Consider the following 26,232-nt stretch of genomic DNA (forward strand, 5'->3'; position numbering starts at 1 on the left):
TTTGGTGTGTCTCTGAAGTCTTTAGGTCTTTAATACCTGCCTCTTAACCCCTGTCTCTTTGCTGTCAGGTCCTCCTCCCTCGTTGCTTCATCCACTTACAGTCTCCTGACATCAGCACTGCAGTTTCATAAGAGCCCCTTTGCTCTGTGCTCTCAGACAATACTGCTGTGGTGTAGAAACGCTCCCTTTTAATAAAGTACAGGAACTATAGCGCTCACACTTTGATATATTGTACTTCTTGGTCAGCCATTTTTCTTTGTCTGCTCAAGTTTGGATCAGAAAACAAATTGCTTTTAGACTCTCTTTGGCAGTTTTTTATAATATATATATATATATATATATATATATATATATATATATATATATATATATATATATATATATATATATATGTACATACAACGGAGTAATGTCCCTTTTAGAGAATGAGAATGACTGTTTATAAATTAATATGAATCCAACAATAAATTGCAATTGAATCAAAATTGCAATTTAAATTGGTGTGATAATCAAATTTCAAACGCTGCAGCTATTTAGCTAATGTCCTCTGCAAAGAACAACATATGCTGTACCTGTAATTTAGACCTTTACAAACAAGTGCTGAAATTTATGGGATTCATTTTTCATAGTTCATATTTCAGGCTTCTCTCAAATTTGAATCTTCCTGGAGTTGTTTACAATGTGCACTTTGAATCCTTTTAAATCGTAATCGCAAAATTCAGTTCAAATTTAGTCCTTGATAGTGTATGTGAGATATATTGAACTAGTAAACAATTTGCAGTTGTACAGGCTTAAACTGTAATAGTTGAATTTCTGGGTCACAACATCTCATCTTTTGTGATCTTTACCCTCAGAATGGTCAAAGGACTCAATAGTGGAACTAGCATAAGTCGATATATAGCTTGTGTTTGGCAGTTTGTTCAGTATTGTTTTGCTGTGTGTATTAGCTATAGATAGATAACCATTTATTCAGATTTAAGACATGTTAATGACAAACATGTGTGGTGTCAAAACATTCATTTGCATGTATTATTTGCAAGACACTGACTCATTAGCTCTGTCTGTTGACACTCCACATTAATTATCACGGCTCTTTATAGACAGCATACATCTGCTGATCTTTTAACACATTCACAGGAGATCATGGAGAACACTGAGTGCCATGTTAAAGCTTTTATTAAAATAATATTTAAAATATTATTTAATAAATAAATTAACAAATGCTTTATGATAATAGTTTAAACAAATTATTTGAATGCTCTATCAGAACCAATTTTTAAAAGATTAATTGAAAAACAAATAAACGAACGGCTTCTTACTAGTTCCTTTCATTATTTACTGCATTTGCCAGGACGACCAGGACGGCCACGGTCCAGCTAAACCGAGAAGCTAATCAGAGAAGCTAATAAAGTTTGAAAAACAATTTCCGAGTGATTGTTTTAATAAATCTACTTTTAAAAACTAGATTACGAAGTTGAACATATTAGTTAAATGATTCAATCAATGTTTGCATTGGCCAAGTTACAGATCAGATCTGTGGAGAGGCAAGCCCACTCACTTAAAGAATACATGTATGTATTGAATAAATGCAAGATTGATTGAAAGAAGCAATGCAAACCAGTAGGAGACAGACTTTCCCTAGAAAGTTTCATAGTGCACATTTAAACACATACAAATGCTAACTGAACTACATGGTTTTAAACAGTTGTCAAACTATTAACGGCAAGTCTCACCTAAGAAGATATTTGGACTTCCGGGGACCACCAGATCTAAACCTGGTCTATAAAATGACCATTCTAGGACTAAAACAGGGCTAAATAAGGTCTAAAAGAGGACTAAGGCTAAATCTAAGTCAATGGAGGACATAAATATTGATACAATTTACTCAAAATGAATCAAAGACTAGAACTGCAGAAATACCTACTTACCACCAGAAGGAGGTGCACATACTGCTGTAGCTGAGAGTTGAGGCATGAGGCTGGAGTTCTATCGCAGGAGAAGTTTATTTACCATTAGTACGGGACCTGGAGACATGAACCTGAAGACAGTGTGATAGTACGTGCATTCTGGTCTAGTCCAGTCCAGCCTGGCTATGCTTCCGTTGTAGGCAGTAATGAACCTCCGAGGACGTAGGCCGAGATAAAAAGAGCTGACACTGTTTGACTGGCAGAGGGCACAAAGGCTATTTCTCTAACACGCAATTTGAGAAACACTTTTTTAAAATATGGTGTAATCGCTGTGTGGACTAAACATTGATCCTGATATTCTTTAGTCTGAAAAGCAGTTATTGTTTCACCCCAACACACGTCATCGCATTGTCTCTCTTTCCACAGAGATCTTCGAGCAGCTCATGAAGCAGGCTGAAAACCACACCATCTCAGTCCTGAAGGAGTCCTATCGGAACATGGCGGACCACACCATGGAACCCGTCCAGGAGTTCTTCACCGACATCAGCCTTTTCTTGCTGGGATCGGAACTGAACGTAGACGACTTAGTGCGGCGCTTCTTTGACTCTCTGTTTCCGTTTTTCTACACTCATCTGATCAACCCTGGCCTCGGTGAAGTCTCCCCAGCGTACGCCGAGTGTTTGAGAGGAGCGAGGAGGGACGTCAGGCCGTTCGGACAGGCCCCTAACATTCTGACGGACCAGATCTCGCGCTCGGGGATGTCGGGGAAACTGCTGCTCCAGGCCCTGCACCTGGGAATCGAGGTCATCAACACCACGGACCACCTCCAGCTGAGCCGCGAGTGCAGACGGGCCCTGCTCAAGATGCACTACTGCCCACACTGTCAGGTCTGCAGGCACAAAGGTTCATTATATAGGGTCATAGTGAAGAATATTTAGTTGTTATTTTGTCATGAATTATACATTTGATCTTTTAATTCAACTCTTACAGCTCTACCTTTGTTAGTGCACCTTTAAAGTCTGACACTAACATTTCTGGTGCTTGGAGGTGTTGTTGCTTTGCCTAATAGATTCCACAGTATGGCATTCAAATTATAGGCACGTGTCTAACTACTGGTGATACTGCTTAAAAAGAGGCCTAGAAAAACATGAATTCTTAGCGAGTGTGGTCGCCTCTCCATAGATCTGGGGTCTCATTTTATAAAACTTTACATGGCATTCTGACAGAACACATTCTCTCTCAAACTTGCTGACTTAAATGAGAATCTCTCTTCTTTGAGTTCAAATCATCCTCTGAAAGCCGACACATGCAAAGTTCAGTGTTTTACAATCGGATTGCAAATTGTCTTTTTATAGACACAGACTTTATGTAGAAAGTCAAGTGCGTAACATTTTTAAACGTGCGCACGCTTTATACATGAGACCCCTGAGCTGTGACTTAGCCTGGTGGCGTCTCCTGCTTGTCTGAATAGAGATAGACACATAGAACATGTCACACTGTGGAGCATTTCAGTAAAAGTAATAGCACCTCCATAGAGTCAAGCAGGTCAAAACTCCCACATAAAAAGTGCATAGGGCACCTTTAAAGTCAATGGTTGAGCTGTAAGATTTGAAAGGCCCTTGTATTATTTATTAACAAAATAATCAGCAACATAAAGATCTTACCTAAAAGAAAATATAGTAGAATTATGTTAAGTCTATATCTCTATATATCTAAAATCTAAATATGGCAACATTTTCTTCAAATTTGTATGACCACCTTATACTTTTCCATGATTTTTTTTTTTTTTATCAAGCAGTTAGGGACACTTTACAGTAGAGGGGGCAATAGGCCACAACATATTCAGTTCTATCACCCATCCCTGCTGTACAATAACAGAAGACCGTTTCTTTAGCAACCAACAATAATGATATTTTCTGTTTACAATGTCCGCAGGGCCTGACGGAGTCCAAGCCGTGCATGGGCTACTGTCTGAATGTGATGCGGGGCTGTCTGGCCAGTCTGGCAGAGATCGACGTTCACTGGAGAGAGTTTGTGCGCTCGCTGGAGGGTCTGTCCTCTCGGATGCAGGGCCCTCAGGACCTGGAGCAAGTGCTGCTGGGAGTTCACACGCTGCTGCACGACGCCGTGGGCAATGCTCAGAGGAACAGACAGCGCATCACAACTCAGGTCAGGAGAGAGTTTGTGACATAAATGTATCAAATTACAATTCAAGTTTTTTTGAAAGTGCTTAAAACAAATGTTGTCCATATTACCAAATACTCACACTGCCTGTGACAAAAAGAAAATATAAATTTTCATTTTTTATCATGATCTATGACTGCACTGATTTACGCCGTATTTGACATAAATTGCATTCTTGTAAAATGAAAAAACACTCACAATATTTTTGTTTTGTATCAGCCAAATTTTCAATAAAATACATTGCTATAAATTTCTTGGCAGCCCTGTGACTCAGCTTTGTGACTCTCTAAAGCTAAATGTGCTTTTTCACAAACAACCACATAAAAGAGTCATAAAAGCTGTGTGTGATTTACAACGTTATAATGTGGCTTCACTTTAAGCTTTCCACCAATTTTAAAGCCACATCCCCATCTAGTGGTGGTCTCGTGTTACTGCAAACTGGCACTTCCTTTCCACTGGTGACAGGGGTCTGATGTGGTTCTCAAATCTTTCACTTTTATCAATCAACCTTTATGTATAGAGCCCTTTACAACACACATAAAAATCTACTCTTATCCAAGAAACAGTCAGGTATAACAGAATTTAGATAGTGACCAAAGCCTACACAAAGGGCTAACATGTTAAAGGTACAATTGGATTTGAACAGAAAGACACAATTGGATTAGAACAGGGCTATTCAACATACCAACTCAGGCCCTCCAAGCGATTTAATCCGGCCCACGGCCCATCTTTCAAATATATGTGATGGTGGTTTAAATCTGGGTATGCACTAGATTAGACCTGGTTTGGTCTTGGGTTTAATCTTGTTGGATTCTGAGTCCTGGTTCAGACCTTGTTGATAATAGTCTAGTATAATTCTGGTTGGGCAATTTTGCAAAGCAATGTTGGTAAACCATTTTGTATGTTATCTCTGACAAAAATCTAATCTATCAGTAGTTATTAAAACAGTGTTTAGTTACAGTAGTGTTGTGCAACTCTGGCCCAGACTGTCACAGCAGTTGTGCCAGTTCTCTGTAATAATTTGTTAAATGGTGTTCAATAACTTTAACGTGCCACACAACAAGAATTTACAACGTCTTAATCTGTCATTGTGTTTATAACCAGCAACAGGAATATTAGATGTCCATTTCAGAGATTAGACTTATTCTTGTCTTGTGTCTGGTCAACAGGCTCACAAACTGTGTGGTTTACCGAACAGAAGGCCATCTCAGTCTGTTAGCATTCAGCTCAGCGCGGTTAAAGACCCACTGCCCCTCAAAGCTGCACCTCGACTGACGGCTGACTCTCTCGCCCAAAGGAGGAAGTGAGTAATTTGTTTCTTACCAGTTAAGGGTGAGACACAAAAGGTGCTTGGGGTGATATTTAAACAGAAATCAATGTGCAACTTTTTTTTTCCTAGCAAAAAGTTGTGAAAGTTTTGTGTACGGTAAATTATTCTCAAAATGCTAATTCAGTGAAACATAAGAATTAGATGTTGCTATCTTCAAATACGTTGTAGTTTATTTTGAGGCACTTTCAATAAGTATAGAAAAAAACTTGATTGTTTTATTTATAATAGAATAAAAATCTATGATTATCTTTACTATCCTGCCTGCAACTTTTTAAATCGTCTTCTTTTTCAGAGATTTTCTGAGCGGCCTGCGTTTCTACCGAACGTACTACGGTGGCCTGGCGGATCAGTTGTGCGTGAGCGATCTGTCTCGAAGTGATGGGACGCCCTGCTGGAACGGCACCAGCGTTGTTCACAGGTTTGTCAATAATTCATACAATTATTCATTGTATATTCATAAATTATATAAAAAACATATTTAAATCATTTTTAAATAGACATTATAGTAATAAACAAATAACACATTTTATTCTTGATTTCACATAAGTATGTCCCTAAAACATCTCACTTCACCAGTGCAAACTGTTCTGTTTGTATTCAAAGCATATATATAAAGGACTTGTCACCAGACTGCTTGTAAACTGATACTGTAGCCTTAAAATAAGAAACTTATTTGTAAAACTTTATGTTGAGACCAGTGATTCTGGTGTTTCTGTAACTGCATTTTGCAGCATTAGCTCCGTGTGCCGTTCACTTTAGCCTCTGTGTCATCGCCCTGTCATCACGGACTTTCTGTTTCATGATCGCGGTGCTCTGTATTGTTTCCATGGAAGTATTGGCACGGAGGTTAAAGTGAACGGCTCACGGAGGTTAAAGTGAACGGCTCACGGAGGCTAAAGTGAACACGGCTCACGGAGGTTAAAGTGAACGGCTCACGGAGGTTAAAGTGAACGGCTCACGGAGGCTAAAGTGAACGGCTCACGGAGGTTAAAGTGAACGGCTCACGGAGGTTAAAGTGAACGGCTCACGGAGGTTAAAGTGAACGGCTCACGGAGGTTAAAGTGAACGGCTCACGGAGGTTAAAGTGAACGGCTCACGGAGGTTAAAGTGAACGGCTCACGGAGGTTAAAGTGAACGGCTCACGGAGGTTAAAGTGAACGGCTCACGGAGGCTAAAGTGAACGGCTCACGGAGGTTAAAGTGAACGGCTCACGGAGGTTAAAGTGAACGGCTCACGGAGGCTAAAGTGAACGGCTCACGGAGGTTAAAGTGAACGGCTCACGGAGGTTAAAGTGAACGGCTCACGGAGGTTAAAGTGAACGGCTCACGGAGGTTAAAGTGAACGTCTCACGGAGGTTAAAGTGAATGGCTCACGGAGGCTAAAGTGAACACGGCTCACGGAGGTTAAAGTGAACGGCTCACGGAGGTTAAAGTGAACGGCTCACGGAGGCTAAAGTGAACATGGCTCACGGAGGCTAAAGTGAACACGGCTCACGGAGGTTAAAGTGAACGGCTCACGGAGGTTAAAGTAAACGGCTCACGGAGGCTAAAGTGAACGGCTCACGGAGGCTAAAGTGAACGGCTCACGGAGGCTAAAGTGAACACGGCTCACGGAGGCTAAAGTGAACGGCTCACGGAGGCTAAAGTGAACACGGCTCACGGAGGTTAAAGTGAACGTCTCACGGAGGTTAAAGTGAACGGCTCACGGAGGCTAAAGTGAACACGGCTCACGGAGGTTAAAGTGAACACGGCTCACGGAGGTTAAAGTGAACGGCTCACGGAGGTTAAAGTGAACGGCTCACGGAGGCTAAAGTGAACATGGCTCACGGAGGCTAAAGTGAACACGGCTCACGGAGGTTAAAGTGAACGGCTCACGGAGGTTAAAGTGAACGGCTCACGGAGGTTAAAGTGAACGGCTCACGGAGGCTAAAGTGAACACGGCTCACGGAGGTTAAAGTGAACGGCTCACGGAGGTTAAAGTGAACGGCTCACGGAGGCTAAAGTGAACATGGCTCACGGAGGCTAAAGTGAACACGGCTCACGGAGGTTAAAGTGAACGGCTCACGGAGGTTAAAGTGAACGGCTCACGGAGGCTAAAGTGAACGGCTCACGGAGGCTAAAGTGAACACGGCTCACGGAGGCTAAAGTGAACACGGCTCACGGAGGTTAAAGTGAACGGCTCACGGAGGCTAAAGTGAACACGGCTCACGGAGGTTAAAGTGAACGGCTCACGGAGGTTAAAGTGAACGTCTCACGGAGGTTAAAGTGAACGGCTCACGGAGGTTAAAGTGAACGTCTCACGGAGGTTAAAGTGAACATGGCTCACGGAGGTTAAAGTGAACGGCTCACGGAGGTTAAAGTGAACGGCTCACGGAGGTTAAAGTGAACGGCTCACGGAGGTTAAAGTGAACGTCTCACGGAGGTTAAAGTGAACACGGCTCACGGAGGTTAAAGTGAACACGGCTCACGGAGGTTAAAGTGAACGGCTCACGGAGGTTAAAGTGAACGGCTCACGGAGGTTAAAGTGAACATGGCTCACGGAGGCTAAAGTGAACACGGCTCACGGAGGTTAAAGTGAACGGCTCACGGAGGTTAAAGTGAACGGCTCACGGAGGCTAAAGTGAACGGCTCACGGAGGCTAAAGTGAACACGGCTCACGGAGGTTAAAGTGAACGGCTCACGGAGGTTAAAGTGAACGGCTCACGGAGGTTAAAGTGAACGTCTCACGGAGGTTAAAGTGAACGGCTCACGGAGGTTAAAGTGAACGGCTCACGGAGGTTAAAGTGAACGGCTCACGGAGGTTAAAGTGAACGGCTCACGGAGCTAATGCTGCAAAATGTCTGCAGCTCAAAACACTTTGCTCTTTCACACAACAAATCTTTTCCCAGTCGCACTCATGAGTTTAAAACACGGCGCTCTCTGTTCAGCTTCAGCTCCTGTAGGTACAAGCTCTGTGTGAAAGAAAAGCACCACAAGTCGTTCAGATTCACATGTTTTTAATTAAGTATGTAAATTAAACGAATCAGCGAGGCAATACAATAATATTCAAGTTTTCTTGTAATCTAATTACTCAATTTACTCGAGTAATTGTTGCAGCCCTAAACAAGATTAATGCCACTATACACCTGGCATAGAATCAGTGCCAGTGACAGAAAAGAATTAGACTCAAGTTTCACATTCATTCTAATCAAAAGTTAAAGACATTGCCAACTGAACAGATTTCTTGCTGCTCTTTTTCCTTATTCCACCCTGCATCCTTATTACTTACTGTATTCCTTGAGTCTATAATTCAGACATTCACAAACGCCCTCCAGACTTCCTGCCACTAAATCCCATCTAAACTTAATTAACATATTTACATTTTTGACAGCTCTTGTTTTTGCCTTAAGTTAAACTGAGTGTGAATGAATATGCATAGACTTAAGAGTGAGTGCCAATAGTTGTATCTCCAGGAGGTTTGACATTTTCAAATAGTCCTTCAGAATAAGATTAATCCTGGGAGACTCTAAATACATGTATAATCTCACGCTTTGCTTCAGACAATACCTGCGCTATAGTTAAGCTGCATATTAAATATGTTTGCATGGTCTCTAACCTTCAATTTTTCGGTAACTAAGGCTTAAGAAAGTTTTAAGGCTTCGTATTTAATAGAAATTACTGACTGGAAGTGGAAAACAATGGTGAATTTTGTGGTAGTTTAATAAGTGATGAGTCGTTTGGAAGATCAAGCAACTTTTGGTTTGCATTTTTCATTTCTTTTATTGAATTATATTTCTCAGGCATTTCAAGGTTTAAGCACTATATCATTTGAATTTAGAAGTGTTAAGATGAATACAAGTTTTGTATCAATGGCTCTAGGGCTTGAAAAAGATAAAGTTAACTAATGTATTATGTAACTATGAACTTCTGTTTTAGACTTTAATATCTGCTTCTTTAAAAACACACCAGAAATTAATCTTTTGTTTTTCTCACTTCTATTTTATCATTTTTTTTAATCTTTATTGACGCCAACAATCGTTTTATGCAAAATATCTCTCTGGATCAATTTTAGTGAGCATGTATTAGCGGTGTGAAAAAAGATACCCAGATACTAACTATTTATATTGGGGAAAAAGACCTTTCTTGAATGGTACGGTATGTTTTATTTGTACAATGTTCTACTGGGAATATTCACACTTTAATAAACACCACATCAAAATTGTACAGAACTGGGATTTAAACCAGAACTAAACCTGGACAAGACCGGGACTAAACCAGGACTGGAACAGAACAAACTGACCAGATGTACCAAATTATAGCGACATGCTAATTTTCACCTCTCTGAACAGGTTCACCGAGAAAAACTGAATCTAAATGCAGTTGGATTCTTCACCTTGACATCATACATATTTCACTTACATATTTCATAGTTTTAGAATGGTCTTGATCTAGAATATCAGAACAGAAATATAATACCAAGCCTTACATAAACTAATTGTGTTTATGTTAGTTTATTCCCTTAATATCACAATCGAGTAACTAGGGCCAGGCGATATTGACAAAAATGAAAACGTATCCCAATCATAATAGTCAGACAATGTGATATTAATCAAACAGGAGTTAAAACATACCGTCAATGTGAAATGTCTGTAAAATGTATCACAAAAATGCAGAAATACTGTCAGATTATCCCTTACATAGATTTGTATTTATTTATCTATTCATATCTATCTATTATATCTATCGATCCATCTATCCGTCTCGTTGTAGAATTTTTTAAACTAGAAACAATAAACTTGAGATTCAAATTTAGCATTTCTCCAAAACAACATTTGTGGTACTCTCTACGTTTGGAGATACTGCCCCCCCACACTAGCCCCACACTAGCCCCACACTAGCCCCGCACTAGCCCCACACTAGCCCCACACTACCACACTAGCAGCAGAGCCCTTTCCCTAGTCTCCAGTGCTCTTTAGGTCTCCCCCTCCCGCCTTCGCTCAAGGCCCTCGTCATATATCCTGAGGCGGTGGTTGTTCCTTTTACCAGCGGCTCAGCGGCTGTCAGAGCTACTGAAATGGCAGCTGGGCCTGTATATCAAAGTACACTGCGGCAGGGGTTGGCACTCGGGTTAGCAGGTGCATTGTAAAAAAACACAGCCTTGTAGAGAGCGTTTCACGTCTGCTATGTGAAGGTAAGACAGATGTAAGGGGAAAGTAGATGCTCTTTCATGAAATAGATGGACACAATCATACAGTCCTTAGGGAAGGGTCAGAGCCCTCAGTTACTCATAAAACCATTGTTACTGTAGAGACCGTGCGCCAAGGTCAAGTTTCCATTTGGCGGCTGACAATTTCAGCTTTATATCTTTGTTATTTCCAAACATAACACACTGAGTTTCTTTTACAAAGGCAGCAGGCATCACTGAGAATACAGACTTGAGGCCAAAGCTCTGTCTTCTGTGCTTACGGGCCGTGCACTTTCACTGCACACCAAGTCGCTCCATCCTCATCGCTTCTTTCAACAGGGACTATTTCAGCAAAAGAAAAAGGAGGAAAAGTCAGCTTGGATTTTGGCTTCTACTAAAGTGAAATAAATGTTGTCTTTTGAGATTGAGTTAAAGGCACACTGGGTAAATTTTCTGGAGGCGGTTGCAAACTAAATGGAGATGTTTTATCAGAGATGTTCAAACTTTTTACTTCAAGTACCACCTAAGGGAGTATTTGGGTTTCCAAGCATCACCAGCTCTAAACCCATCTATAAATGGGACTATTCCAGGTCTAAACAAGGGCTAAGATTGGTCTGAAACAGGAATGCACAACTGCTATACAAGGTCTAAACAAAAATGTCAAATGTTAAAGTGACTCTAAAGTGAGCAAATTGAACTGCTCCACCTGAAAGAGCTCACCATGGTACATGTACCAGAGTTTGAGAAACACTGTGTTATATTGCTCAGTGTAATACCAAAGTGTGAATGCCTTTTGCCAAAGTGTTCCACTGTATAGCGTTGAACTTTTTTTTTATCTCCATGGAGACAAGCAAGTCGCACAACCATGCATAACCAAAAATTTTGTTTTTTTAGCTATACAAATGCAATAATAGAATTGTTTAAGACCGTACTATGGAATATTGCCAAAGTGATAACATCTTCACAGAGACAAACTGCACCTTCAGAAAAGTCACAGTGTGCACCTTTACATTTTTATTTATTTATTTAAAACATGTATAACCAAAGCATTTCCCCCAAGTGCCGCAAAATTGTCTTATTTTGTTTTGAAACTCTTTACACAGTAATAGTAGTTTCTATGTACTATTCTGAGTACTGAAGGTTTTTTTTTAAACACAGAAAAATACATGGCTGAATGAATGAAGCAGCATCCAACATAAAACTTATTCCAAATCACTGCCAAATGCTGTTTTAGAGTTTTATGCAAAATATGGATGCCAAGCATAGTTTATATAGAAAATGCTGCAAAAGAGCTGATTCAAATACGAAATGAAGAAAAAATCTTGTAAACTTCCCGATATGGGTATAAAGCAATTATTTCTGCACTTTAGTGGGTAAAAGCAAATTACAGTTGGATTGACATATGGTTGGAACATTGTTATCGTGATACAAAGGATAAAAGTAAAGATATTGATTTTAGTCATTGTCACCTTCGACAGCTAACTAAACCTTAAACTTTTCTACAATAGTCACATCCATCACGCTCCTCTAAATTCAAATGTTCTCCACAGCACCGCAGGTGAGCTCACTGGCATTTTATTCTTTTTCCTGCAAAAAGGTAGAGGAGAAATTGAAAAATATTACCAATCTAACCAAGAAAGGGCCTTGAAATCTATTGAACTGGGTGCCTGCAGCTGAGCACCCTTCCCGTGGCTCTCTTTCTATTAGCCTCCAACTATAGATGAGTAGCCCAGAGTCAACACTGGTCCAGACTAGAGCAATAAATAACCCGCTGCCTTCGGGTCATAACCCAACATTCACCAGAGAAAGAGCGAATAAAACGCAGCCTGATTTACAGGAGCTTACTGAGCCCAAAGAGGCCTCTCTGATTGCTCGGTTCCCCTTTTGTAGAGGCGAGTGTGAACTGTGAAGGAGAGTACTTATATTTATTTACCTGAGTTACTTTTATGAGTATATAGTACCTCTATAAAAGTAGTTTGAACAGGACATATTGGATGCTTTTTAGGTTTATAATTCTTATATGACATCGTCGTAATTTACTTAAATCCCAACTATTTTGAAATGGCAATCTTCTTAGTTATATGTACAATTTTTCTGTTGAGATAAGATAAGATAAGGTATTCCTTTATTGTCCCACATGGGGAAATTTCATTGATGCAACACAGGAAGATACAGAGGTAGATACAGAAGAAAAGAACAGATCACTTATAGGAAGTTTGAAAAACACTCTCAGTAGAAGATCTCCTATAAACAAAAACTCCTATAGACAAAAACGATCTCCGGGTAAGACGATGGTTCTCCGCAGTTTCATGAGGTACGGCGCCGGCCGGGGGGGCGCAGGGGGCGCGTGGGGCCGGGGGGCCGGGGGGGCTCGGAGCCAGGGCACATCGCGACGACACGACGAAAACACTCAATAATCCAGCCGAACAAAGTCAAAAACAAGTTAAATTAAAGCGATTCCAGCGTGTATCCCTATCGTACAAGTAAAGTAGAAAAAATATTTATAAAATACAAAAGATGAAGCACAATAAGTGTGAAAAAAGTGTGAGAAAAGAGCGGAGCGTAACACCGGGCTGCCAGCTGTACCGGCGCCTTTGTGACGTAGATATAGTTATAGTAAAGCAGCATGCATATTTACTATTATTTTAGAATACACAAACTTAGACCAAGGTAACCAAGGTAATAACATATCTTATTGTGATACCTTAAAAAAGGACCTAAGTCTGTGGATATACCTTAAGAGGACATACTGATACTTTGTTGGAGTGATTATTTTGGTCGACAACTCAGTGATTATTTTTTCCCCATTCCCAATTAGTCGACTAGTCAAATGATTATATCCATGTTTTCAACTAAATAAATGTTGAAATATGGTGAATGAAGGATTCTAAATAGAACATATTTCCATGTGAAAATCTTAAATCATTTATTATTTTTTGCCATTTTGATTTAATACGACACTGTTTTGTAATAAATTGTATGTTTCCCTGTGTTTTAGAGACTGCGTAGTCCAGATAACAATGTTTTGATTATTAATTGTTGCAGCCCTAATACTTACTTATATTTCTTTTGCATTATTGCCAATTGAAAACACACAGGCGTTTTTAAGTTTGTGTGTAAAACCTTATATCAAAGCTGGACATCAGCCCCTTGTGGTTCAGCCGTGATTGTTTTACGTCTTAGTGAGCTTGCGAGTGGCTCTAATGCTTTGTCTTATTTAATGAAATTGGACGACGCAGCAGTGTGACTCAGGAGCTCGCAGATTTGCAGCAGATTTAAGGCTTGCCTTCATCGCAGTGCCTGTAAACAACAAGATAAAAGAAAATCAGATGGAGACGAGCAGAGAGGCTTTCATCTGGTGGTCTGATGTGTTTGTCTCCAGGGACCAGACGGTGAATACTCATGTACAGTGTGACTGGTAAAGTCCTTCTCAACATGTGGAATGATTCTGGTGATAGTATTGGGTATAAGCTTCCCGTTTATTGGCTCCGTTTTGACTGTTTTTGACAATACAAAATATTTTATTATTTGTTATTTAATAGTCCCACGTTTTCATCACATTGAAACTTGTGGAGGGAGGAATCTATTACCGTCTGAATTTGGTTTAGAGCAGAGCCATTTGCTTGGCCTTTGTTTTGTCCTGTTTTAGCCTGATTTTGTGCAGATATATTTCTGCTTGAACCCAATTTAGTCCTGGGTATGTACCGATTAAGTGTTATTGGTTAGTCATAGATTTATTCTGTTTTAGTTGGGCTTTAATTCAGCTTTTTACCCCAGTTCTTTTGCTTCAGTCCTTGTGTATGTAAAGATTTTTAATTATTTATTTCAGATCTGGTGGAATTCAGATTCAGACCCAAAATTCAGGCTAAGCTTATTCTAATAAAGGCAGTACATTAAAAACCAAATCGTTTTTGAAGTGGTTTGAGAATTACAGAATTACTGAAATACAAAATCAATAATCAATGTAAATTAATTAGAAAACATTCACAGAAATTTAGCCCTTTGGTATGAATGTTTTTTTTTTATTCCAACAGGCCATGAATGAAATTAGAATCATGCTGCCAAAATGATATCTTTATCAAACTGATGAAAATGCTTAGCAACATTATTTCTGGCACGATCCACCAATCATTCGCACACTCCACTAAGACTCTTCCTAAATGTAGTTTTTGTGGAGGTTTGTCCTTGTAAAACACTTCCTCCTCTCCTCTTTGGCCCGGTCGCTGCGGTTATGTTTCTTTCTGACCCTGCGCTGGTCTCACTGTGCGGCTAATTAAAAATTCCTCTGTGATTGATGTAGTGAGAGATAAAACATTAGATTGTGGCGCGTGGCTCTTGGCAGCAGCAGAGTCAGGACTCATCCAGGCACAAAGGTCACACCTCCACATGTTTGGCCATCCATCACTCGCACGGAGAACGGCTAAGTGTCCGAGCTGGCCTCTGACTACTCTGTTGCTATGCTTTTAGCTCATGCAAAAACTGGACTTTCCTTGACTTTTTTCCCGTTCCAGATGAATTGATGTGGAATCTGAAGGATCCAAACCAGAATAGGCTTTCTACACAACTGCCAACTACAAGCCTTTCATATGTCTTCTTTTTTAACATTTTATTTTAGTTGTTTGTAAAAGAAACAATATTGTCAATGCAGGAACAGAGACATCGAGAATACAGGTTAAGAAAAAAATACAAGTTTAAAGAAAAAAAAGCTCTGCGATGTGAAGGTGATTTTGGCCCAGAGAAATTGCTAGGCGTCTCAAATGGGACGTTACACTCTGCAAAAGAAGACAAAATGAAAGTTTTTGGAGCAGAATAGGCTGCGTTGCCATTGTCAATGACCAGAATAAATAAGATAGGGATGAGCTTTGGGAGAATAATAGTCATAAATAAGGCAGGAAGAAAATGAGCTTCTTGGCTTTCCACATTTTTGTTTCATAAATTTGCCTTGACCAAACTATTATTTCAATAATGTTGTATCTGTTGACTGGGTCATTTACAAGACAACTCAAATCTTTTTTAATCTAATTAAATTTCATGAAAACCCAGTACCAGACCAAGCAGCAAATTTGAAGATTACAATTTCAGCTGAAATAACCTGCCAAAAGTACCCACAAAGTACATTTTTGTTTGGATTCGGTTTCACTGTGAGATACAAGGGTTTTGTGTCTCAAAGGTTAACAAATTTACCTCAGAATACAAGATTTGTGGCTGCAGGATATTGGAAATGTTTACAAGTTCTGCGATATCGATATTATTGCAATATTTTTGACACAATAATCTCAATTGTATTAAAATAAAAATATATGTGCATTAATTTATTAGTCGAACTACATTAGAATCAGAGACAAAACAAAGACTAATTTAAGAAGGAAAAGTCATATATTTTTTTACATTTTCAACAAAAACTATCAGCCAATATTGTGATTCTTTTGCGACATATTGTGCATGTAAAAAAATTATTATAATTAAGAAATGCTTTTATTCTCTGCATTCTTTGCCAGTCGGAGACAAGCAGCCATCGGAGTTATTGCAGCTGTAAAAAAGGCTACAGCCTCCATAAGTTCTGGAGCGTAATGTTTTATTCATGATTACCTCCTTGGGTGCAGAGCGCTTTAATTCATCCCCACCTGCCGTCTGCCAACATGCACCAGGTGTTTGGCTTTGTCCGGGTTTTCCAAAGTGCCTCTTTTTGTTCTAATTGAGTGGAGCTACACAACAGTTTAATTCTTACAATAATACTAAAGCTGACCTTGCATGCTGCCGGCAAATGATGACTATAGGTGCAAGAACGAAAGGGCAAGCGAGAGGTGTGTGTGTGTGTGTGCGTGTGTGTGTGTAATAAGAGACAGTCAGATAAGAAGCTGGCCTTTGCTTTAATGGGCCGCCCCTGTCATGCTGCACCGACCGTCTGAGCAGCGACCCTTGACCTTTCTCATGTTTCGGCCGCCCGGATCACTCTGAAGAGGTTAATCAAACTGTAATGAGGGATGAGAAGTCAAAGGCTGAGACCCAATCATGGCTGAATCGAAATGAGCGTGTGCAGTTCCGGGGGAAAAAAAGAAAAGATTTTGAAGAAGCAACTATGAGAAACCACTGCTCCTGTTTCGCAAAATGACCACGACCATCACTACCCTAAAAAGCACAGTTACTTTAAAAGAGTATTATTTAAGGAGAAGTAAAAAGTAGTGACCAAATGATGACTCAAGTAAGAGGAAAAAAACAGCATTTGGCATTTAAGTATTGAGTAACTGTTGAGATGAAACACCAGGTTTATGGAAATGAACTGACAAAAAATTAAAGGTGCACGAGGTAACCTGCTTGTTCCAATGGAGATGTTACGCTTTGCCTAGAATGTCCTACATTTATTCAAGGTGTTTGCATTTCTTGAAAAATACCTCGAAAAACATGCATTCTTACTGCGAGTGCGGTAGCTTCTCCACAGACCTGACCTGTGACATTGCCTAGTGCTTGTCTCCATGGAGATAAACAAGCTTACGGTGGAATTCTAGACAAAGCAATGACATCTCCATGGACGGATCCTCCACAACAAATGGTGTATACAGTATATATAGTGCACTTTAAAATAATCCTAAAATTCCTGTATTTCCGAAGAATAAACTACAGTATTTTGAAAAACATAAATCAGGTTGCTGCAATGCCCTTCCGCATTTCACGTGGTGCTATCGTGACTAATAAAGGGTTAATTTAAGGATTTTGGGCCAAAAAATCCTTAAATAAACAAAACATAAATCATATCGGACAAGTTTAGCAAATGTTGTCACTTCTGCATTTAATTAATTTGATTTGGAGTGACAGTGGCATTATTTTCCGTCAAATCAAGTTTATTTCTAGCCCACTGAAAAAGTGCTGAACACGGGCACTGATTGTTCGATAATAACACGTACATTTAAATCACTCAACATAACTGTTAAGTAGTAGAAGAGCTGGTCTCCCATAGTCTAATTTTCTCCCTCGTAGTCTAGATACAAGATGAAACAAGACAGTGTTTTTGATAAGATTATGCTATCAAGTATCATAAAACTGTCTGTCGAGGGAAAAAGAATGACTTAAAGATCACTTTGACATTATAGAGGAATCAGATTACTCAAATTGCCCGTGTCCCCTTAGTCTTTGCAGGAATTTGGTGTAAAAATATGTGAATAAAACAAGAACATTATAATTGTACATACATTAAAGGACCCATAACACTTCAATAGTACTTTTGTTCTGTACGGTACATCCTACACTTTCCATGCCTTTCCCTTTATGTCATGTCTTTGATTCCCCCTCGGCCCCCTCACCGTTGATGTGGAGCTCAGGTAATTTGCCCAGGCTTAGCTGAAATGACAGCTTTTAAGCTCTGCTAATAGGAATCCACTGAAGAAGCATCAAGAGCTTAGGTAATCCCAGCCTACTCAGGGAACACACTGCTTTATTTGAAGGCGTTTTAAACTGGGCCATAAAATCCACAGCCATAGCCGACAAAAAAGCTATTCCCAAACAAAAGAACTGCAGAGAAAACACATAAAAAGGAAATTAAATATGAATAATTTAGCAACAGTTCAGACCTTTCGCTAGCACCAACCTCAGTACACACAACATAACACCATATTCTCAACTCAGTCCACATCGGTTTAATACATTTGCAGTGAACTATACTTTGAGCAATCTAATCCATTATTGACATTTTTATCGCACTCCAAATGATGGGCTCTTTTATTACAGCCTTATGTCAATGTTTAAAGGAGAGATTAGTTATGATTATGGCAATGTAGAAGGTCTTATGTAGTATTACACCACTGTCACAGTTGTTTTAACTTAGAAATGACTCAAGGAAGAGCAAAATGAAAATGTATTGTACTCTAAATGAACAAATACTAGAGCTGAAGAGGTGTCCGTGTACCACCAGAAGAAGTTTGCATTGTAAACAATATGACAATGCTTTTATTCTTCTGATATAGGCTACTAAACATCATTACTACTCATTTATTTACAATATCTGGTACTGATTCCATTGCTACTAATCATTTTACTTTATCATAAACACATAAATAGTTCTTTAATTTTGAAGGTAGCTATACAAATAATTACCACTATATCTATATATCTATATACTATCAACTATAGTACTTCTGACGTTACAATACATATATATTAATAACATTCTTCTTTCAGTATCGAAGCTGAAATGAGGAAACTTTTTGAATATATTCTGAATGATTTCACATTGAGTTGTATTATATTATTGTGGAAAAACATAAGACTAAAACACCCTTTTGTTTTTGTTTGTTATGTATTTATTTATAAGAAAAGAAAACCACAAATTAGAAAGAGAAAAAACACACGTGGAGTCACTACAAGGGCTGTGTTTTCTATTTTCTAAGTTCAAAGCCTAGATTTTGTGATCAAATACCACATTACTAAGGTATGCCACTAAGGTACTGAATCAGTACTTGTCTTGTTTTTCTTCCAAAACATCATACATGCAACTAAATATAACTTATGTCTAATTGAAGAACCCATCATTGTTCTGTATGTGCCGAAGGGTCTGTTTTTTCTGTGACCATTAGGTGGCACTCACTCACTTTTACCCTTTCCACGATGTATGCCTCAGACTGGAGTTTTTATCCATGTTTTCCCTGACAATGACCGACAGGCTTTAAGTGATAAACAAAGCTCAGCACGACACTACGTCCCTCTGCTTTGGAGTGATGAACCACCCTCATTTTAAACAACAGAATCAGACCTATTCAACAATACTATAACCTAAACTAGAATTCAGTGTTCAGTGTCTGTGTTGGTCTCTTTTTTTTATCACTATTACAAATGTGTTTTTGCTTCTCTACAATTCCTAACAATGGTCCTCTTGTGTGGCATGACATCTCCTGCCTCTTTCATGGTGCAAACATGCATTTATAGGTAACGCTTTGTGAATGAATGTGAATAGAATGGGAAAAGGGTGAATGCTAGAATCCTGTGCAGGCTTTGCTTAAAGAATTACATCTATACTCGAATAAAACATAGTTGGGAAAGAGTGCGTTGAAAGGAAGTTGAGGCATCTCTTCTTAGACTCTATGTTCGGCCTCATATGGGCGAAAGACGATGAATGGAGTTATATATAAACATTGTGCAAAAAGTATTAATTTACTGTAGTTGAATAATGCTTTATTTTCAATCCAATCCAACTATATTTGTGCAGCACATTTTATAAACAAGATAGTGCACATAATAACAATGTAAAACAAACTTGTAGCTGTAAATAAAAAAAAAAAAATACAAATTTAATTTCAAACAAATGGAACTAAACAAAATTGATAGAAAGATAATGAAAGAACGACAACAGAGGACAACAGCAACTCACATAGTTTGAAAATAAGTTGGTCTTTTGATACTAAATTATTTGTGTTTTATCAATTCTTCTGCGTAAGTTCAGTTAATATTCAATATTTGTTCAGCTGCAGTCTATGTGCTTCATGCGCAGCCGATACAATTACAGTTTGAGAAATAATATTTAAATTCAAATAAGTCATAAAGTTTGATCATTTGCCCTTAACATTTGAGGTAGAATCTGAAAACACCACTGAAAATACTTTTAGAGTGATTCATGCATATTTGAGTAATCTTATTTCAAACCCAGAAGTCTTGTTTTAGATCAAAATTGTAATTTAAGATGTGCAAAATTTAACATAATGATAAATATGCAGTGTATTTACAAATCCCTGCTATTTTTAAAACTTGCAGAAGCAGTAGTGAAAAACAATTGACCATTTTTCAAGCTGCAAGTCCTTTATTTTGTACAAATTTGTAATGGGGCACTTAGAGTTGGCTGGTCAGTCCTGATTGAGAAGTGCGAGAGAGAGAACGTAAAGTGAGTGGGCGAGTGAGTGAGGGGACGTTCTTGAGGCCCTCGTCTGTATTGCGGCAGCTGGCTTCTGCAGATAACCACAGAGACCACTGGAGCACTTGAGGTCTGGGCTCTGCAGGGCTCCAGTGTCACTATAACATGACCTTATATCCTGGCCCGGTTTAGACTTAGGGCTCGGTCAAATCACCACATCCTGACGATCATCCCCAGTGACAGAATCAAGAAGTGTATAGTCTAGCAGCATGACTAAATTGAGTTCATAAGTCCCGCTAGAGAGAGTGTGTGTGTGTGTGCGTGTGTGTGTGTGTGTGCGTGTGTGGGGCACTAAGAGCTTTGCCAGCCCCTTCTCAAATTATGCATGATTGCTCTGGACAGATAAATTTTCAATCCCGCCGTCTGGAAAGAGAGAGTTCATGTATTTGCGCTCCAGTATTATCCATGATGTTGCTAGTCAGATTTGGAGTGAATTTGGACTTGTTGGTGCATTATACAAGTCTCATTTTGCTCCTTCTGTCCCTTTGTCATTTAACTGCAAGTGCCAGCAATGTTTTATCTTAATCCAAATACTAGCCAGGTCCAAGCCTGCTTTGCTTCTGAGATCTAACGAGATCTGGCATTGACAAGTTGGTATGGCAACGATGGTAATTACCAAGCAATTCTTAAGCTTTTAAAAAAATATATGAAGAAATTATGTGTGTCTTGGAAATACCTCAAAGTTGGCATGAGGTTTGTCTTCTGAAAATGCCAGTAGAGGGCGCTATGGCTGCCTTGTCTAGAAGGTTAAGTCGACGCTGAAAACAATGGGAGTAATTGTTATGAATGCTTAAGTGGAGGAACATAATCAGAATAAATTTGGTGAATATGTATAAACCAGTGAAGGGCTCAGGGGTCTCATTTATAAGGTCTGCACGTGTACAGAAATGTTACGTGACTTCCCACATTAAGTTTGTGATCTATAAAAATACAACTTTACATAGAAATGTGCATTCTGGCCCACAAACTCTGAACATTGCCTGTAGGAGCTTCAGAAATGAGGCAGAAGACGATCTAAGCCCAGAGAGACCTGATTATCTCTTAAATTAACACGTTTTTTTGTCCACACGGGCCATCTGCTACCGGTCCCCAGAGGCTAATGTAACCTATGTCTTACTATATATTATCATTTTTGATTTAAAGTCTTTAGCTATGTCTCTATACTCTATATACCATGGGAATATAGAGCCAATTAACCTAATAAACAGCGAACATAAGCTATTTATAAGCTATAGAAGGGCTTGTACACATTTTACACTGTGCTCTGCCCCATTCAGCCGGTCCCAGAAAACAAATCTTGTGATTGTACCTGTCCTTGTGGGATCACTGGTTTAGACAATTAATTGATGAATCAATTAATCAATTAGTCAAGCCCTTTTTAGTAGTCAACTAATTATTTAACTTGGATTATAAGTATTTATATGATGAACAATAAAGCATCTGCCCTTTTCACCGATAGATTCTGTTTAGTACTTCTCTGTACACAGTTTTTTCTGAGATCCTAATATTTTTGAGAAGTTGAGCTTGGGAGCCAATGAGCTTTTTAGTTGTTAAATCAATGTTCAGGGCAAGTATTCTCAACCAAGAATGGCTGTAGCCCTACTCATTTGCAGAGTGCCCGGGTATATTTTTATGAAGCTAAGACATTGGCCCTTAAACTACTGAAAATACATAGTGCCTTGGTGTATTCGTCTCATTCTCTCTTTTAGTTTTATACTTGAAGAAACATTCTATAGGAAGGCTTTTGCGCTGTACTATAGCCCACTCGAGTGTATTTGTACGAGCCATTCATTTTTCAGTGAGCCCATGTTGAATATGCGCCTCCAGCATCTGCAGCAGTTTGTGGCCCCATGCTGCCGTGCCAGGGAGCAGGACATTAACATCCAGGTCCTTATTGTCCTCTGATGAGCTGTCGAAAATCCTCCACTGTGTCACAGGAGCTTGTCTTTTTCATCTGCCCAAAACACGAGTCCCCCTGTCCCGATGTGTCTTAAACATAAATCACACCCCGCTGACAATCCCAAAACTAAAGGCTCTTAAAAAGGTGGAGAAAACATTCATTACATCAGAGAGACACCATTCGCGTTTGGAGCACTTCTAATTATTTCATCATAAAAACACAGCTGATAAAAAGCCCCGTCTTGAGATTTAATCTTAAGATAACACATGCTGCTTCACTCAATTTTTAACCATGACAATGTGCCAGTAAATAGTAAGTAAATAATGCCATGAGGGTTTTTCAACAATAATATATATATTTTTAAATGCATATGGGATACATAACATATTTTTTGTCTTTTTCCATATTTTTTCAAAACCATGGGAGCTTGAAGCGTTAGCAATAGCAAGTCTTCTCTCTCTATATATATACACAGTTGTTGTATAGGGTTGATTGTAAAATAGAAGTACAAAGGTACTGGTAGTCATCTGAACAATGCTTTTTGAGTGTCTTGATCCTTTGAAACCTTTTCTAACATGGACCACTCCTGAACAATGAGGGATTCCACTGAAATTATCTAACATTTACAATAAGAACCCCATTTTTTTTGCAATCCTGCTACTTATCTACTGCTGTTAATAGTACAAGACAAGACGAGATGAGACACGTGATTGGGTCCACGAGGACGATTTTTACAGAATTTATAATACATAAATGACTCTGTTCAGGCGATAATTCAGTGTATTATTCATTTATGTTTTTGATGTAATTCTTTAAACACTATTTTTCTAAATTATGGCTTTTCATAGAGACACAATATAGTGTTTAGCCCTTTTTTTTAAATCTCTTCCAAACACATATTATATATATACTATGTATATATATATATATACTATATATATACACATATAGCATATTATTGTTGTGTGCACAATCTGGTGGAAGTTTTATCTTACAAGATTGTATGGGGCAAGATCCATTCCCATCACTGCTGATATCGATGACTCTTATTACACGCACAATTTAAAAAAAAAAAACTGCTTGTTAGCTCAAGATCTGGAGGTGCGCTGCGCTTTCCAACTGCTGTTGACAGGTTTCCCCATGTGGCATTGAAGGATGGGTCAAATGTAAACAATAAAGTGTGCCTTGACCTTATAACTATTATTACTATATTTTTCTCCGTCTTTAGCTAGACGGATATTTATTGTCATTGCTCAAAATACAATGAAACGTCGAAAAACCTGAGTAAAACTAGAGCAGTATCTAAAATTACAATTTTATAAATCCCCACACATTCTCACATTCCTATAAGGGATGCTATATCAGTTATGATATCGGAGTGTTTACCCAGATTATGCTATCGGTCCAAACGGAAAATGTAACCGGTATTTGGAACTGATATTTGCACTGCACTGCCCCAGTCTGTGAGTGCTCATGTGTCATCCCCAGTTCATCCTCAGAGCATCAGATTTGACTTTTTGAACAGACTCCATGAGTAGAATAGAAATAGAAATAGGAGGCCAGTTTGGCTAGAAATAATCTTCCTTGCCAGAGACGGTTTTAAATAAACGTTAATTTGTGAACTTTACTATAACGTAATATAAATGTATGGTCCTTTTACTGGTAGCTGCAAATATCTGTTATAGTCCACAATAGTGAGACAAAAAAATAAATAAAATAAAACAAAACCTGTAGTAAACTGAAGAAAACAAACATATTGCAAGAAATGTTCAGTATCCCACCCAAAGACACAACACACACAACGCCAACATCAAGGATTTTTATTTCAACATGTCTTCTTCAGCCCATACAGCACTTCATATATACTGTTCCTATTGTACCAACAACATTTCCACATTCTCTCATTCATTCGTTGCATAAGGCTATTTCAGTCAGCGACTTATTCAGGCGGCGCCATGTCATTCTCCGTTCGTTTAGCGCTGTAAATTCCTCTTACTCGCTCACAATAGACAGTCAATGAAGTGTGCCAGCCCCTGTACGTCTGCATGCCTCCTTATCACGCTCCGCTCTTCACATTGTCTACATCTGGACCTGCGCCATGTAGTGTTGTGCTTCAGACACTCCATTTCTCTCCCACTGCAGTGGCGTGCGCTTGTGCCCGGTATCTGCGCATCATTGTTTCTTTCTTTATCACACCGCGGCAGGCTTCTGACAATACGTGTGCGGCTCCTCTTTCATTTGTTTCACGCTCATTTGTTAACTAAACATGCTTTCCCATTTATAGGGACAAAGTGAAGAATGTAGTAGTCATTAAGTATTCATTACCTGAGCAGGTTGTTGCTTCTTTCTGCGTGTGCGCTTCTTGCCTGGAGAGATTTCTGAGCGCGTAGGTGGCTCGCACTTGGAATATTGACAACTTGAGAAAGCAACCTTTATGGGGCTCGCCTGGTTTGTTATTTATTACCATACAAACATTGTTACAGCCAATAAAACTGCCACGCGGTCCATCACTCATGAAGCAGTTAATCGCCAGCCATCACACCATTGTCTTAATACGATGATTGGAGACAACACAATTGCTTCTAAAACAGTGTTCTGCCTGTTATTAAACTGGCAGGAGTGTAAAACTAGTACCATGAATTTGACTTGTTGATACAGATTTGCAATTTTGTCGTTTATTTCGTCTGTAAGAAAGGTTTTTAGATGTGTGATTCTAGTTGGTTCTGAAAATTAAACAGTTCTACGGTGTTAACCCTGGCAAAATGATTCGTGTTTTATATTAAGTTTGGCATATTAACAGCAAATAAAAATGGCTTTCAATTGGGGTTGGGTCATATTGAGAAAAATGGCTTTCTCTGTATTTTTTTGTAGTCAATCATTTTGTCAGTCCAACAGAAATGTGTTTAAACACATTTGTTGAAGTTTAATCATCAGACAAATACAAATTGTCTGTTAAATTAATCCCACAAGTACAACATAACCTTTTCATTTATAAACTCTTTTTGTATATTTTTTTCCTATGAACAATGTTCGAAATATTCAAAGTTGTAGCATCTTCAAAGCAATATTAACAGACTAACTAGAAAACACTACAGGCTGAAAACTATTGACTACTTTCTGCTGCATTTACAAAAACAAGATTTAGACATTTGTAAGAAGTTGAACCACTTTGTTTCGGCTCTGTGGTTCACTGCGCTAGTCTTGTTTCATTTGCTCTCTTTCACTATTTTTAGTTGAATAGGAGGCAGATTTTTAGTCCTAGAGTTAGTTTTGAAATAATAAGGAACTAAAGACAGAGTTTGCCTATTGTCCATTTAATTTAACGGCTATAAATACCTATTCTGTCGTTCAATCCAAACTGCCTGGTCAGGTTGGTGCCCCTCAGCATGATGCCATAAGCACTGCACGTTATGGGCGTAATGGGAGCACTGGCACTGGTTTTAGTTTTAGATTTAAAGGGGACAATAGTACAACAAATTAAGAAGTCGGCAGTATTTAATCGGGTTTATACGATATATTTAGGGGTAAAAGGTGTTCTGGATTGTTAATAGTGCAGTTAATAGCAGTGAGGAGCTTATACTGGTAGTTTATATTACATCTTCCCTAGAATGAGCACAATAGTCAGCCGGGCCTTTTTTATCTGAGTGTGAACGCTCCGAAGACTCAGCACCTCTTTATAAGTGGAAACCTACCTTTTAGCTCCTGACCCGCGCTGCTGGCCCGCTGTGAATCCGCTCTCATTAATCTCACCTCCCACAGTAAAAGCTCTGTGTCTGGAGGCTAGAAATGCAAATGAATCTAAATACAACTCTCTGTCGTATGAACAAAGCAAAGGCAATATGAATATAAGATG

At 38.9% G+C, this 26,232-nt stretch overlaps 1 protein-coding gene across 1 annotated transcript in view; it reads left to right on the forward strand.

The window, feature by feature from the left end:
- Positions 1–26,232, forward strand: part of gpc5a (glypican 5a) — a 121,850-nt gene that overhangs the window by 39,431 nt on the left and 56,187 nt on the right. Inside the window, exons 3-6 of the mRNA XM_072464621.1 lie at positions 2,334–2,794; positions 3,843–4,076; positions 5,261–5,394; positions 5,714–5,839. Of these exons, the coding sequence (XP_072320722.1) occupies positions 2,334–2,794; positions 3,843–4,076; positions 5,261–5,394; positions 5,714–5,839 (955 nt within the window). The remainder of the gene's footprint in view (positions 1–2,333; positions 2,795–3,842; positions 4,077–5,260; positions 5,395–5,713; positions 5,840–26,232) is intronic.

Source organism: Eucyclogobius newberryi, unplaced genomic scaffold (assembly GCF_026437365.1).
Source record: "Eucyclogobius newberryi isolate DKJ021-1_F unplaced genomic scaffold, fEucNew1.0.hap1 SCAF_5, whole genome shotgun sequence".
NCBI classification, from domain to species: domain Eukaryota; kingdom Metazoa; phylum Chordata; class Actinopteri; order Gobiiformes; family Gobiidae; genus Eucyclogobius; species Eucyclogobius newberryi.